At 45.2% G+C, this 14,987-nt stretch overlaps 1 protein-coding gene across 1 annotated transcript in view; it reads left to right on the top strand.

Annotated features, from left to right (window-relative positions):
- SLC25A14 (solute carrier family 25 member 14) overlaps positions 1-14,987 on the top strand; it is a 189,055-nt gene that overhangs the window by 134,582 nt on the left and 39,486 nt on the right. Inside the window, exons 4-5 of the mRNA XM_078688358.1 lie at positions 3,216-3,310; positions 13,173-13,258. Coding sequence (XP_078544484.1) covers positions 3,216-3,310; positions 13,173-13,258 — 181 coding nt within the window. The remainder of the gene's footprint in view (positions 1-3,215; positions 3,311-13,172; positions 13,259-14,987) is intronic.

Below are 14,987 nucleotides of genomic sequence, written 5' to 3'. Positions count from 1 at the left end.
CGATAATTGAGTTAGGCTGGCTTCCATTGCTACAAAAGAAGTGCTTCTATAGAACGTCTTCTTCTCTGCATCGGTAATGGCATTTTGCATATAAAGTTGCCTTTAAGTCTTCTGCTTTATATGTTGTTAAAAGCATTTTGTGCTAAATTACTAGCGCAGCATGCATGTGGTATTAAAAAACACATGTGCGTAATATACACGCAGTTCGTTTGCCGTTATTTGTGCATTATCAACCATAAAATTAATGCCGTAATGCTTATTTGTATGCCCATTATGCTGCAATAATCTACTAGTTATCCGTTTCTTAGCATTTTATATGTAGCTTTTCTGTGGTGAGCCATATAGTTTGCATTGTTAATAGCATTTTGTCTATAAAGTTGCCTCACCCTTCAGCTTTAGCTCTTTACATCGAGACAGTCAATGTGGCGCGTCCAGCTAGCGACATATTGGTGATTTATTTCCCTTTCCTAGCGCTTCAGAAACATTTGTATATAAAGTTGCCTTTAACCCTTTTGCTCTGTTAGGAGCATGTTGTGCTAAATTGCTAGCACAGCATGCGTGTGATATTAAAAAACACATGTGCGTAATGTGCACGCAGTTCATTTGCCGTTATCACGCCATATTAAAAAACACATGTGCGTAATGTGCACGCAGTTCATTTGCCGTTATCACACCATATTAAACAAGCACTGGCGTTGCCAATAGGTCTCGCAGTAGGAAAGTTGGAGCTGTTGGTTTTATAAATGACAAAGCCCTTTAATTTTTAAAAAAGAAAACAAAAATAAAAGGCATTGTTATTTGCAATTGTAATAGCCCCAACTTTCCTACTGCGAGACCTATTGGCAACGCCAGTGCTTGTTTTAGAAGACAGCATTAAATTACAGCCCCTGTTACTATGACTCAGAGTTTGGACGAATCCTGAGGCTAATTTCTGTAGTACAGTTCTGACTGACTGTCGGATCCTGGATACTCCTCTAGATATTTCACGGCTTATGGTTGTTAAACTAAGCTTTGCAAAGTTGGGTATTCCAGAATATTTCTCTAACCTGTGCGGTCTTGCCAGCCGCTCACAATGTAGAATAAAAAAGCTTTTTTATAAACATACTCAATCTTCCCATACGGTGAACAGACATGTTGGAGGCGATTGATCATCCCCAACGTTTTGAAATGCAAGTTCACAGCCCGCACCATACCTACAGACCATCTTAAATGAGAGGCGTACATTTTTGCTGACTAGGTTCCTACTGAAATCGATACACTTCCCGGTGGTTTTTCCCACTCAACGCACTTGTTTTTCATCACTCCCTTTTTGCTCCTGCGATGGCTCTGCATATCAAAGCACCGAGCACTTTATCTTATTCTGCGCTCTTTATATCTCACAGAGGAGGCAGTTTCTCAGTCCATTTTTAATAGCATTCGAGATTAGGTCCCATGATTTGGCTTTTGCTTATCTACATCGTCTAGGAAGCATAGGTGTTATTCATGCCGTGTTGAATTTCATTTTAAGTGCACTATGGATCCGCATAAATATTGAGTCAATTTGTTTTATGAATTGTTGCTTTTTATGACTTTTAAATGCTTTTTATAACTCTGTATTGTATGTGATTCAAACTTTTATGACTAGTCAGAGTTGAATAAAGTATTTAATGATGATGATGAAATGAAGCTTATCAAAATGACTGTTCCACAATGCCTTTTTTAGTTTCAAGTAAAAAATAGCTCATTCATAAAATAATGCATTTTATATAGGCCTACAAAGCCATATGTATCAGCAGGTTTAAATTAGTAAGAGCCTTGGACAAAGGGGGCTTTTAGACATGCAGAGTAACGTTTTAGGAGCCGAAGTGAAATGTCTAAGGAGATTATTCTGCCAGTAGGTACTGGTCAATTGAATTCCCCAATATTAGATGCAGTAGCAATGTGTTTGCCTAGTAAGGCCCCAATGCTGACCTATATCCGAACTATACAGAATTCACTCAAAAATATGGATAATATAATAAAAAAATTATAAAAGATTGAGCAGAGAATGTTATGACATGACCTACTTAACCCCTTGCCTGCTCATGACGAGCCGCTCGCACGCTGATGACGAGCTGAGCTTGTCATGTAACGCGGCTTTTAGAAAAAAGCCGCAAAGCGCAAAAATAACCGCCGCACGCATGCTGTTAAAAAGCAGGGGCCAGAGAAGAACCAGAGGAGAGCTAGCCTGTACCGAAGTAGGAAAGGTGGCAAAGACAATGGAGAGTGACAGAGAGAAGTGGGATAGCACTTGGGTTAGCACCAAAAGAATGCTGAGGCAGGCACAGCGCAGAGCAACAGTGAAAGGAAAGTTTGTGGTGTCAAACGTACACTGCAGGCATTGCTGGAGCGTGACCGAGTTGAGTATGAGTACGATCTGGGCTAACTAATGAGAGCAGCATTCTGCAAGGGGGCTCCACGCCTGTGCAGCATGATCCTCAGGATTTGCTGTTTGCAGCTCCTAAAGCGTTGAACGACCTACCACTATATATAAGAACCCCTCCTCACTTCTTTAATTCCACAAGAAGCTCAAGACCTGGCTTTTCGAGTAGCCCCAGTAGGATTTTGTCATGCTCGCACCTGCTCAGTGCCAGGATACCCTCCCGGGTGATAGTGCGCTCTACAAATCTACATCACATAACCGTGAACAACTGTGCGCCTAACTTGGTTCGTCTGAAAAATGATTGAATTAGAGGGAGTCCAGTTAGGGCATTTTGTGTATCATAATTTTTTATTGGAGTTCAAAGATTGGCAATTTCATAGGTGGACAAGGGAGGATTTAATGAGGGCCATAGCGATGCCCAAAGAAAGCCTACGCTTAATGTGTGTAATCATTCCAGTGGATTATAGCAAAGTTTGCCATCACATGGAGCCTAATCACAAGCACATAGATCATTAGGTTAGGGCCTCGTGTGGCACTGGGATTGATGAGGACCACCATAGATCCACACTCCTCTTAAGCTCTCTGGTATTGCCACTGTCTGCATTCCCTGCTCATAGTACTTTGGATACTTACATTTGAATCATTTCTCCTACATTATATTCTCCTTAAAAATATTTTGAAAGTCTGTTTCAAAGCAACGGCTCCCATTTTTATCCTCAGCTGGAGTTAACTGCAACATGCAAGTTTTGTCACTTATTTCTTGTTTGCTCTGATGCTGCTTTTTCATATTTCTTTCATTGTACTCTTGTTACAGGATTGCTCCAGCTTTACTAAGGCAGGCCTCGTACGGGACTATAAAAATTGGCATTTACCAGAGTCTGAAGCGACTGTTTGTTGACCGCTTGGAAGGTAGGCATAAATGTGTCTTTTTTAGGTCTGGCTTGGAGACTTAGCTATGTTGCCAGCATAACCTAATGAGAAGAAACCGTGAATTAAAAAAAAAAGTGCCTATGTACATATATAGAGAGAATTTAGGTTGGCCGTCTTCATCTGTGGTCTGTCGTTACGATTATGTTTCCGCCAACATCAGCATGGGGCAGTGGGTCTGCCCTCTTTAGCCATTGGCTGCCTTGCACTGCGAGTATCTGCTTTTTGCCTGATAATATGCACTTTGGCTAATAAGAGTGCACTTCAATTAGGAGTGCCTTTTTATGTCCCAATAATTGCAAATATACTGCAGCATATAATATTTCCTCATTTGAAGAGGGCACTCTCTTACACAACCCAAGCAGTGGTTAATGGAGCATTTCCATTGTGACATAGGTGGTCTGGGCCCAACATGTTAATTGTTAGTTGGTGGTCATTTTCTTTTTCTGCCTTTTTGGCCACGTTTTGATTCTTAGCTCTCCTTTTATACATTTGAAAATGGTTGTTTTAAAAATGTGCCATTATCGTACTTGTTAAATACAGAAGTCAAGCCTGTAGTATATTTTTACGTAGAATTGTTTGGGGAGGTAAAATGTCAACTCCTATCACTCTCCAGTTAAAAAAAAATCATAAATCAAAGCTAATGCAGGAGCACTGACACGTACATTATTTTTTGTGTAGCTCCATGGCAGCTACTCAGGTAAATAGACAGAGGCAGAAAAGTAGAGGAGGTAGGATTAAAAAACATTGCAGTGCAGCAAAATTAGCACCTCACAGGTTATTATTATTTAATTATTTAAAGATTTGTAAAGCGCCTGGTGACCCGGAGGCATCCCTGCGCTGTGAGAGCTTGAAATTGGCTAAGAGGGGAGAAAAAACGTATTTAGGGAAAAGCAGAGTTTTGAGCTGCTTGCGAAAATGCAAGTAGCAGGGTTCCAACCGCACACTGTGGGGAAGCGAATTCCAGCGTGTGGCTGCCTTTACGGAGAAGCGACGGCCTCCAGTACGTACCCTCCTAAACTTGGGGACATTTGCCAGTCGCTCATTGTCCGAGCGCAGAGATCTCGAGGCTTTGTACGGGGTGACCATATCTCCTAGGATCGAAGGGCCTTGTCCATTGAGGAGCTTGTGAGCGATGCACATTGCCTTGAACTCGATCCTCTCTCGCACTGGCAGCCAGTGGAGAGCCTTAAGCGCTGGTCTGGTAGAGGTTCTGGAAGGAAGACCCATCAGCATCCGGGCAGCCGCATTTTGGGTTCGTTGTAGCTTGCCCAGAGTAGCTTCAGGGGCTCCTAAATAGACAGCATTGCTGTAGTCCAATCGTGCAAGGACCAGTCCTTGAACCAGGAGTTTCCTAGATTGAAGGGGAAGCAGAGGAAGGATCTTGCGGACTGACCGCATAAGTCCAAAGCAGGTTCCAGCTGTTTTAGTTGCCTGGGTTTTCATTGATAAGTCCGGCTCGAGCCAGACCCCAAGACTCTTAATTTCTTTCTTGGGGGCGGGCACCTCACCCATAGTATCGGGCCAAACAGATGATGGAATTGCTGACCACTTCTTGCCCATCAGCATAACTTCTGTTTTGGACCCGTTAAGTTTGAGTGAGGACTCGCACATCCAGAGATGGATTTTCTGGAGGCAGTGCAAGAGGTTATCTGGGCATTGATCAAGATGTGAGAGAGAGACGACCAATTGCGTGTCATCCGCATAACTCACAATCTTGATGCCGAAAGTGGGTAACTACATACTCCAGAGGGGCCATATAGGCGTTAAAAAGAGTGGGACTAAGTGAGGAACCCTGGGGAACCCCACTTGTCAAAGGAAAAGAGTCAGAACGGGAGTTGCCATCCCAGACCTGGAACGAACGGCCCGACAGGAATGACTCTATCCAGGCCAACGCAGTGCCCCCGAGTCCTGCCCTGGCCAACCGGTGGAGCAGGACACGGTGATTCACCGTGTCAAAGGCTGCACTAAGGTCCAGGAGGATCACTGCCACTGACCCCCCTGAATCCAAAATGCACCTTGCCTCCTCGATGACGGCGAGGAGGGCAGTGTCCGTACCTTGGCCAGGGCGAAACCCCGTTTGGGAACGTCGCAGCAGTTTGTTAGATTGCAGAAACTGGGACAACTGGACGTTAACCAGTTTTTCAGCAATTTTGCTGATGCCCGGGAGGAGCGAGATCGGCCTGTAGTTGGCCAGATCAGCGGGGTCCAATTGGGGTTTTTTGAGAAGGGCTTTAACTACCGCCCCCTTCCAACCAGGAGGGACGGAGCCTTGGGACAGTGAGGCATTGATCAACTCCAGAACTGGAGGAACAATCGCAGAAGCGACTGCTTTAAAAAACCTCATGGGAGCAGGGTCACGGGGAGAGCCACTTTTCATCTTGGCCAGAGTCTTTTCAACTTCGTCCGATGAGACCGCCCTAAAAGCATTAAGCTGCGGGCGAGGGTCGCCTACTGGACAAGTGTCAGGCGTCACGTTGTCCCAGCAGGGTAGCTGGCTGGGCTGCGGAAGTGAAGTTAAGATGTGGGAGATTTTAGAGTCAAAGTATTTTGCGAGTTCATTACTCCTGTCCGGTAGGGCCCTGGTCAATGAAGGGGGTTGTGGTACCTTTAGGAGTTCTTTGACGATGAGAAAGGATTCTCTCGCGGAGTTTGTGGCATTTTTTATCCTATCGTCATATTAAGAGGCCTTAGAAAGTTTCAAGGCAGATTTGTATGCTCTCACAGTCCTCCGGTAGGAATCTTTACTAGAATATAGCCAGTCCTTCCTCCACAGTCGCTCCGCTTTTTTACATTCCTTGCGGAGGGCTCTGAGTTCCAGGCTAAACCAGGGGGCCGAGCCTGTCTTTTCGCTCTTGTCTTCACGGGTTTTTATAGGTATGATAGAGTCGAGTGAGTCGGAAATCCACTTCCTGAAGTTACTATCAGCTACGACAAGGTCCCCCGAGGGGGCGGGGGTCGTCGATTCCAGAGCTCTGGCCCAGTCCTCGGTAGAGAGTCTGGACCATGCCCTGTCCTGGGTGTACGTGATGGGCTTGTGGGGCTTCCTGAATTCTCCTGGCCAGAAAAGAGGAACCAAAAAATGGTCTGTCCAGGGGAGGGGGCAAGAAGGTTTGGCCTGGAGGGTACGGACATTTGTAAAAACTGGGTCTAGCAAGTGGCCCTTGATATGGGTGGCTCCGGTATTGGCCAGTTGGAGGCCATAAGCAGCCAAGTCTAGTATCAAGTCAGCAGCCCCTGTGTCTAGGGGATCATCAAAGTGAATATTGAGGTCCCCTAGCACAGTAAAGTTAGGTGTAGAGTGGGCAAGTGCTGAAATAGATTCTAGTAGGGCGCTAGCAAAGGGACCAAAATGGCCGGGGGTGGGGCGATACACCAGAAGACCTGCCAGAGAGGTTGTCGGGGCCAGATGGATGGTAAAATGGCAGCTCTCTGAGTCCGTGATATGAGCATCTCTAATTCTGCATGAGAAATGGTCTCTGTGCAAAATGGCCAGTCCGCCCCCTCTACCAGAGGGACGTACTTGGGACTGGATAAGAAAACCTGGGGCCAGAGCCAAGGCCACATCCGAGTCCGAGTGTGTGGTGAGCCAAGTTTCCGTGAGAAACAGGAGGTGGACCGTCTTCGCACTAGTGTTAACTAAACTTGCAATATACCAATACGCTATTACAACAGGTCAGACATAAATGTAGGCCAAAGATGCCTATGCTAATTGGACGCACAATGTTTTGAAATCTTACAATCAAGCAAATGTAATTTGTGCTCCATACACAAATCACAAAATGTAAAAAAAACTTGCGTCAATTAACTGATTCTTAAATCTCCTTATTTCATTTGTACCTTGGTGTACAGAATAAATATAATTCCCAATCTATTATCTATACTGCATTCATACAAGGTTGCTTTGTGTTAGCCATGCATCTGTAAACAGTTGGATCTTACAAAAAAACTCCAGTAGCATACGCCCCTTTCTTATGTGTTTTTTTTTTTTTACCCTTGGCATGACAGTAGTACTCCTAGTGCAGTAATAAAATACGGACCCTCTATAATTGCACTTGTAGAACACATTGTAGAATAATATGTACAGATTTTCTAGAATATGGCTTACTCTTGCATGCACCCTCTCTCTCTTACAATTTACTTTGCCATTGTTAGAAAGTGGATTATTAGTAGTGGCAGGTATGCATTTACCACTAGCAATAACCGCACTGCCACGATATAGGGCTCAGAATAGGTCTTAGAAAATTATTCACATGTTCAACCTTTGGTAGCTTGGCTGCGAGCAGGCAGACTTAACTTCAAAGACAGGTATGTAAAGCATTTAAACATGCCGATTCAGTAAATAATTAAGACGCAACACACAATAAAAATCCAATACCAAGTTATAAAAATATTAAATATTTTTAACTTTAAACTGATACCAAAACTAAAAAGCTCCACTGACTGGAACCAGATATATGAATTTTAAAGATTAGTCACTTTCTAGTGCTTAGAAACCAACAGTGCCACTTTGGGACACTTGGGTGCCTCTGACAGGGACAAATTAACATTTAGCAATTGTGTTGGAGGATCTCTCGCCGGATTTGTGCTGCGCCCTCCAGCAGACTTGATCCAGTTAGAACTATTTCCTGAAGTTTTTCTTGCGTGTTCGAAGTGTCCAACACACAATCCAAGGGTCTTGAATCTCCGACAGGGTCCTTGAACGTGTGTGACTTCAATTCCCAGAACCCACTTGGACAAAACCCTTACAAAACCACTGGTAGTACTCCAGGCTGAGGATTCTTGGTAGTGCTGATCCAGGTGAGCTCTGTTAATCTGTAGCTTGCGGGGAGTCCTCTCTTTGGCCCTTTTGAAGCGGGTTTGATCCACAGGACTGTAGTTTCAGATTGTGCAAAAGGCGCAGTCTTCAGAGTGTATTGCCTGGTGAATGCACATCAAACTCTTCTGTGTGGGCCATTCTGAGAGGAACTGCCCCTCTCAGATACTTGAATGTGTTCTCTGGGGTCAAACAGGAGGGCACTCCTGTCCAATGAGGTGCAGGGCAACACCCCAGAGCAAAACCACTTCCTCCAAAGTGTGGCACAATGGTAACCCAGAATGCACTATTTGTCCAAAATTCAATATTTCACAATTTTCAGCAGAGGGAGCAGAACTAACTAAACCAGCCCACAGGATGGCTTCATGTGCATAGGCCCACTCCCCTTACATCTGGGAATTCCTCCTTAATCCCCCCATCTGGCTGCGAGGCAGAGAGAAGAGGTGTAAAAGAAAACTGGTTTCTATAGCTGGTCTCCTCCTTCCTTTAAAGAGCATTATTTACTACTCCTCCCCCTGGCTCTGGGATACCCATGCACAACAACCTCTCCTTCCAGAAAGCCTTCCTAACCTCAGGGGTCATTTATCACCTCTTCAAAGCAGCCAGGCTAATCCACCTATCTCTGACCAATCCGTGAAGAACACTAGAAGGTTGAACTTTGGCTTACAGACAAAAAGTCTTATCTTCTTGCCTGCACGTTTTAGACGGAATTCAACAATACCATATTGTTGGATTTATAATTACCCTTCTACTGAGTCCTTTAATCCTCGTTTTGGGCTTTCTTTCTCCAGTTATTAACTAATAACCTCTTCCATTGTTAACCTATGGGCTGGGGACCTGCAAAGGAAAAATTAACTGGGCAATTTCTCAAATACCAGGACCTATATAATAGGTTTTATAAGGTTCTTGCTTTTATCTACAGGACCCCAACCCCTGAAACACCTAGGAAAGACTTTAGGGGTTCTGAATATATAAAAATGTTGCAGATCCTTATTTTACAGTGCTCCTAGCACACAGGTCTATTTTGGAAAGCACTTTACTACAATGTGAGGCATGAAATATGAACATCCTATATCCCCAGGGCATATAAAAATCTTTTTGTAAGGATTCCCCTTATAAGGACCTGAAACCCTCCCACAATCCCCCCCTGCTTCCCCCTACCGCTTGAACACCTAGGGGACACCCAGGCGGTACCTACCATTCCCAAACATTGTAGTTTATTCATTTCTATGTGCCCCAAGCCCAAAAGTCGAGTTTGAGCAAATTTAGCATTTTAAAAGCAGCCCTGCAACACAGAGCTGCTTTTAAACTGACCTCAGGCTCCAGCGGTGCACACATGCAAGTGCGTGCAGAAAAGGCTGCTGGCCTCTAAACTGCCCTGCCCTATTCAATACTAGGGACTTAAAGGTAGTTTCAATCCCCCTACCCTATAATAACTAGGGCCTTATAGGTGAGGTCATGCAATTGTGGAGAAGTGTGGCTCAATGGTTAGAGCGATACAAAAGGGGATGATGGACGGAGCGTTTGAGCAAATCAAACACTCACCCCCAGTCAACTGATCTGGGTTTAATCCATCACCATTCTTCAGCTCACTCAGCCACCCCAGTTCAGACATGGCCATATACAAATCAGTCTGACCCTGTGCCTCATGGGAACAGTCCAGCCCGAACTGCCAAGCCATGTCTTCCCTGGACCGGAAATAAGCATCCTGGGACCGGTTTCGGATTCATAATCCTCATCAGCCAGGCTATCTTAAATCCAGTGGCCAAGTGAGCAAGGGACTCACGTCTGAGCATACCCTGCCAACTTAGGGCAAACAAAGCGATACAAAAGGGGATGATGGACGGAGCGTTTGAGCAAATCAAACACTCACCCCCAGTCAACTGATCTGGGTTTAATCCATCACCATTCTTTAGCTCACTCAGCCACCCCAGTTCAGACATGGCCATATGCAAATCAGTCTGACCCTGTGCCTCATGAGAACAGTCCAGCCCGAACTGCCAAGCCATGTCTTCCCTGGACCGTAAACAAGCATCCTGGTATGCTCAGACGTGAGTCCCAGGATCTCCACACCACTGGAGTCAAGCTATTCAGGCTGATGAAGGCTGATAGCCAGAAACCGGTCCTTGGATGCTTGATTCCGGTCTGGGAAAGACATGGCTTGGTAGTTCGGACTGGACTGTTCCCATGAGGCACAGGGTCAGAGCTGATTTGCATATAGCCAGTGTCTAACCCAGGGTGGTGTGGAGTGCAAAAAAACGATGGATTTAGGCCCAAATCCTTGTACTGGGGTGAATGTATGACATTGTTCTACATTCTGTCCATCAACTGTGTTTTTTGCAATTTTCACCCCGAGTGGACTGGGCATGCTCAGACGTGAGTCCCTGGCTCTCCACACCACTGGAGTCAAGCTATCCAGGCTGATGAAGGCTGATAGCCAGAAACCGGTCCTTGGATGCTTGATTCTGGTCTGGGAAAGACATGGCTTGGTAGTTCGGACTGGACTGTGCCCATGAGGCACAGGGTCAGAGCTGATTTGCATATAGCCAGTGTCTAACCCAGGGTGGTGTGGAGTGCAAAAAAACGATGGATTTAGGCCCAGATTCTTGTACTGGGGTGAATGTATGACATTGTTCTACATTCTGTCCATCAACTGTGTTTTTTGCAATTTTCACCCGAGTGGGCTGGGTATGCTCAGACGTGAGTCCTAGGCTCTCCACACCACTGGAGTCAAGCTATCTAGGCTAATAGCCTGAAACCGGTCCTTGGATGCTTGATTCCGGTCTGGGAAAGACATGGCTTGGTAGTTCGGACTGGACTGTTCCCATGAGGCACAGGGTCAGAGCTGATTTGCATATAGCCAGTGTCTAACCCAGAGTGGTGTGGAGTGCAAAAAAACGATGGATCTAGGCCCAGATCCTTGTACTGGGGTGAATGTATGACATTGTTCTACATTCTGTCCATCAACTGTGTTTTTTGCAATTTTCACCCCGAGTGGGCTGGGTATGCTCAGACGTGAGTCCCAGGCTCTCCACACCACTGGAGTCAAGCTATCCAGGCTGATGAAGGCTGATAGCCAGAAACCGGTCCTTGGATGCTTGATTCCGGTCTGGGAAAGACATGGCTTGGTAGTTCAGACTGGACTGTTCCCATGAGGCACAGGGTCAGAGCTGATTTGCATATAGCCAGTGTCTAACCCAGGGTGGTGTGGAGTGCAAAAAAACGATGGATTTAGGCCCAGATCCTTGTACTGGGGTGAATGTATGACATTGTTCTACATTCTGTCCATCAACTGTGTTTTTTTCAATGGTTAGAGCGGCAGACCCTGATGCAGAGGTCTGGCCCGGGATCAGGGTTCAATTCCCGCCTCGGCAGGACTTGGGCTCAATTTCCTTGGACCTGACAATTCTCGCTTCGGTGCCTATTCTAATCATGGGTCCCACGCTACAACTCTGGGCAATAGCTTGCTTAATCTCCACAACGGCCCCCACAGCGCTGGGATGCCTGGCTTCACCTTGGGGGTGCCCAGGAGTGGACATTTCGCAGGGAAAAGCCAGGAAGGGTTCCTCAGCGGTATGAGTGCAGCACCGGGATGCCCCGTTGCTGAGGCAGCCGTGCGCTTTACAAGTACAACACATTTACATTTACAGGGGTGCCCTAATCCACAGTGTACCCTAGTGTATCTAGGTGTCACTGTATTATACGTGTGTCTTCAGCATAGCACTCGCCATGGGCCTGGTTAGGCAGAGCCCAGGGTCAGTCAATTACCATAAGTATCATTCAGCAGAAAGTTGGGGGTTGGCCTAGGGCACAGGATGGCTTTGCAACAGCCATGCTGTCGTTAGTGATACACAAATATGCTGTTTCGTTTACATTCAGTAAGCCTCTTTTAGGTAGGATTTTTATGCACCACCACAAAACGTCCTGATCCTCTGTGAGAAAACTCCGCGCTTCAAAGGAATATTGCCTTTGAAAACCCACTGTTTTGGGGGTTGTTCTTTAACAATAAAAATACATGCCATCTGGCTCTATGCTTACAATGCTGCTAAGACTTTGTTCATTTTTGATGTGGTAAGCAGCTACAGACATTTTTTAGCTTGGCATCCATGTTTCTCACTGATAGCAAATCCGATTGGTTCCTGGTATTAACAGGTCTCCTACTCCTTTCATACCAGTCAATTTAGCCTCCAGTCTAGGAATATTGCTGATCCCTTACATCTGTAGGGCATGCGCCAATGGCTACTGCTTGTGACATTATAAACTTTACTCCATGGATACCTCTTTTCCAGATGTAAATTTTTATTTTGTCCGGAATTTCTATGCTGTGTGTATACTAGATTATTATATATATTTTTTCAACTGTGTTTATTTATTTCTGGGAAAATCAGCCAAAACATTGGCAGGAATATCTCATACGTTACAAATTTAACGTTGTCAACATTAAACACTATTGGTAGAAATGTAGGCAGTATAATCAAGTAATTTTTCTTCATGTCCCCCCGAGCCACCACCCCCAACCACCCTTCCCGGGTACTGTAAATGCCTCTTGTTAGGGGTTCTCGGAGTATTGTTACTCAACCTGTGCTGATCCCCGTGCGCTAAGTTGTAACGTGTGTATACCAGATTGTTGACCCTGTATTCGTTTTTATCTCAAACTTGAAATCTTTTACTGGCAAATGACGCAAAGGTTTGTGGGTGGTTAAACAAACTCCTTAATCTGTTGCTCTTAGTCCTTGGTGTTTCTCACTTAGGACACTTGTCTTGCCAGTCCCACAAGCAAATTCTGTGCTACATTGTTAATTACAAAGTAAGAAAAAAAACTATAACTAACTATTCAGGGAGCTGTGATTGAGGAGTAGGTTTGATCCCTGCCTGAAGTCTGCTTTCTGACCCTCTGTGAGGAAGAGCGATCACGAAGGCCATTGGCAATGCTACAAGGGTGATTTACTTAATGTGGCATCAACTGAATGATGGTATTGTTTTAGAAATGCCCAGCTTTATCCTCTATCCATGTCTATCTTATTTCAGATGAGACCATGTTGTTAAATGTCATGTGTGGTGTGATTTCCGGAGTGATATCCTCATCCATTGCTAACCCAACAGATGTATTAAAGGTAAGTCATGTTTCTGTTCTTTAGTAATATGTACATGAATAATACATAAAAGAATAGATACATTTTCAGATGTTCTAGTCTGAATCAGAATATTGACACAGGAAATCGGGGCTGCTTTAGCAGAGGCCTTATCGTGTTGCAGAGTCTGAATAAAGATTGAAACTGAAATAGGAATTAAAACCTAAGAAACCTGTTTAGGAACACGATCCCTGGAGTAAGATGAAAACAAAGAGCAGCTCAGATGAGAGCTGTCTTTTGAATACAAAAGGATACAATGATAACTGTATGAAGGTTTAATTGGCAACATGGGAGGGGAGCATTTAAAGACAGTAAGGCACAACGTAAAGGCTGTCTTAATGACTACCTATTTGCTATTGTCTGATGTCGGCATTGGACAAAACGTTAAATACAATGAACTGCTGCAGGTCCATACAAATAGACATTGATGGTGTAGAATATTGGGTTACTGGTTGAGGGGGGTTAAACCCTACTTAAGCAGCAACCACAATTATTGTCAGGGTGAAACACCAGCTAACCCTAAATTAACTCAACCATCTGGTAGCTTGGCATAAAAGCAGTCAGGCTTAATTTAGGCAATATGTTTAGTATTTATGCAGCACAGAAACAGTAATAAAGTGAAAACACAACACAAGAAAAATCCCACACCAATTTAGGAAAATAGACTACAATGTAATCAGTGAGTTGACACCAAAACGGCAATATTCCAATTAGTAGAACCAGAGATGAGCAATTTAATAGGTTTGAGCAAAAGTAGTGCTTAAAAGCACAAAGCGCCAACTGCAGTTATCCGGTTGCGCCAGACCTGGACAAAGTCAGAAGTTCAGGCTGACCGCAATGCACGTTGCCCGGATACAGGGGCCAATTTAGGCTTGCTGAACAAAGTACTTAAAAACCTGATTGAGGAGCGCTGTGATATCCTACATTAAGGACGCGTCGCACAGTGGTGGTTCTGAGGAGCTGCGGGGCTGTGATGAGGTGTTGTACAGCAGTGCTTCCGAAGAACTGTGGGGGTCTAACAATGGGGATGCATTGTACAGAGGAGGTTCTGATGCGTAACTGTGAGGAGAGGCTTTGAGCTGCATCGGTTCTGTCCAAAAGACCACAGCTGGGCTGGCAGACCATCTTCAGGCCCATGTACAAGGGTCCATGACTGGGACAACACCACTCTGGGGGCAAGATACACAGCAGGCCCAGTCCAGGTGCCGGACTCCAGGTGGCTGGAGCCTTTTCTGTCCCTGAGGCTCAGATCAGGCGACCAGCTAACTAGCTCTTGGGATCACTCTGGTGGTCCTGGGTTCAAGCTGCAGATCTAGTCCTTCTCTCTCAGGCAGCAGAGTAGCAGGGCAGCGGCGTAGCAGTCCTTCTTGCTACAGATTAGGACAGCAGTGATTCTGAGTCTTCCACAGGTACAGCCATGTACTGAAGAGTTTAGTCTGAGGGTCTACTATGTATACCTGGTTCCCACTTGGAAGTGGGACAAGCTTCTAGAGTTCTTCATCTACAGAGATGTCTTGTATTTCCTACCTCCCTGCCCTAGCTCCAGCTTTTCTGGGACACAAAAGAACAGTGTGAAAACCTTTGTGATGGAGCTGGCGCAGAGACTTTGTGATGTGCAAGTGGGGTATGTGGCAGCTCCCGTCCCCCATCAAGTCAGAGAAGGCCTATCCTGCCAACACCTATTCCCCCTGTTTCTCACTGTTTGAGAGCA

This window comes from Lissotriton helveticus, chromosome 4_1 (assembly GCF_964261635.1).
Source record: "Lissotriton helveticus chromosome 4_1, aLisHel1.1, whole genome shotgun sequence".
NCBI lineage: Eukaryota > Metazoa > Chordata > Amphibia > Caudata > Salamandridae > Lissotriton > Lissotriton helveticus.
The sequence above is the reverse complement of the archived record's forward strand: the minus strand, read 5'-3'. Positions and strand labels throughout refer to the sequence as shown.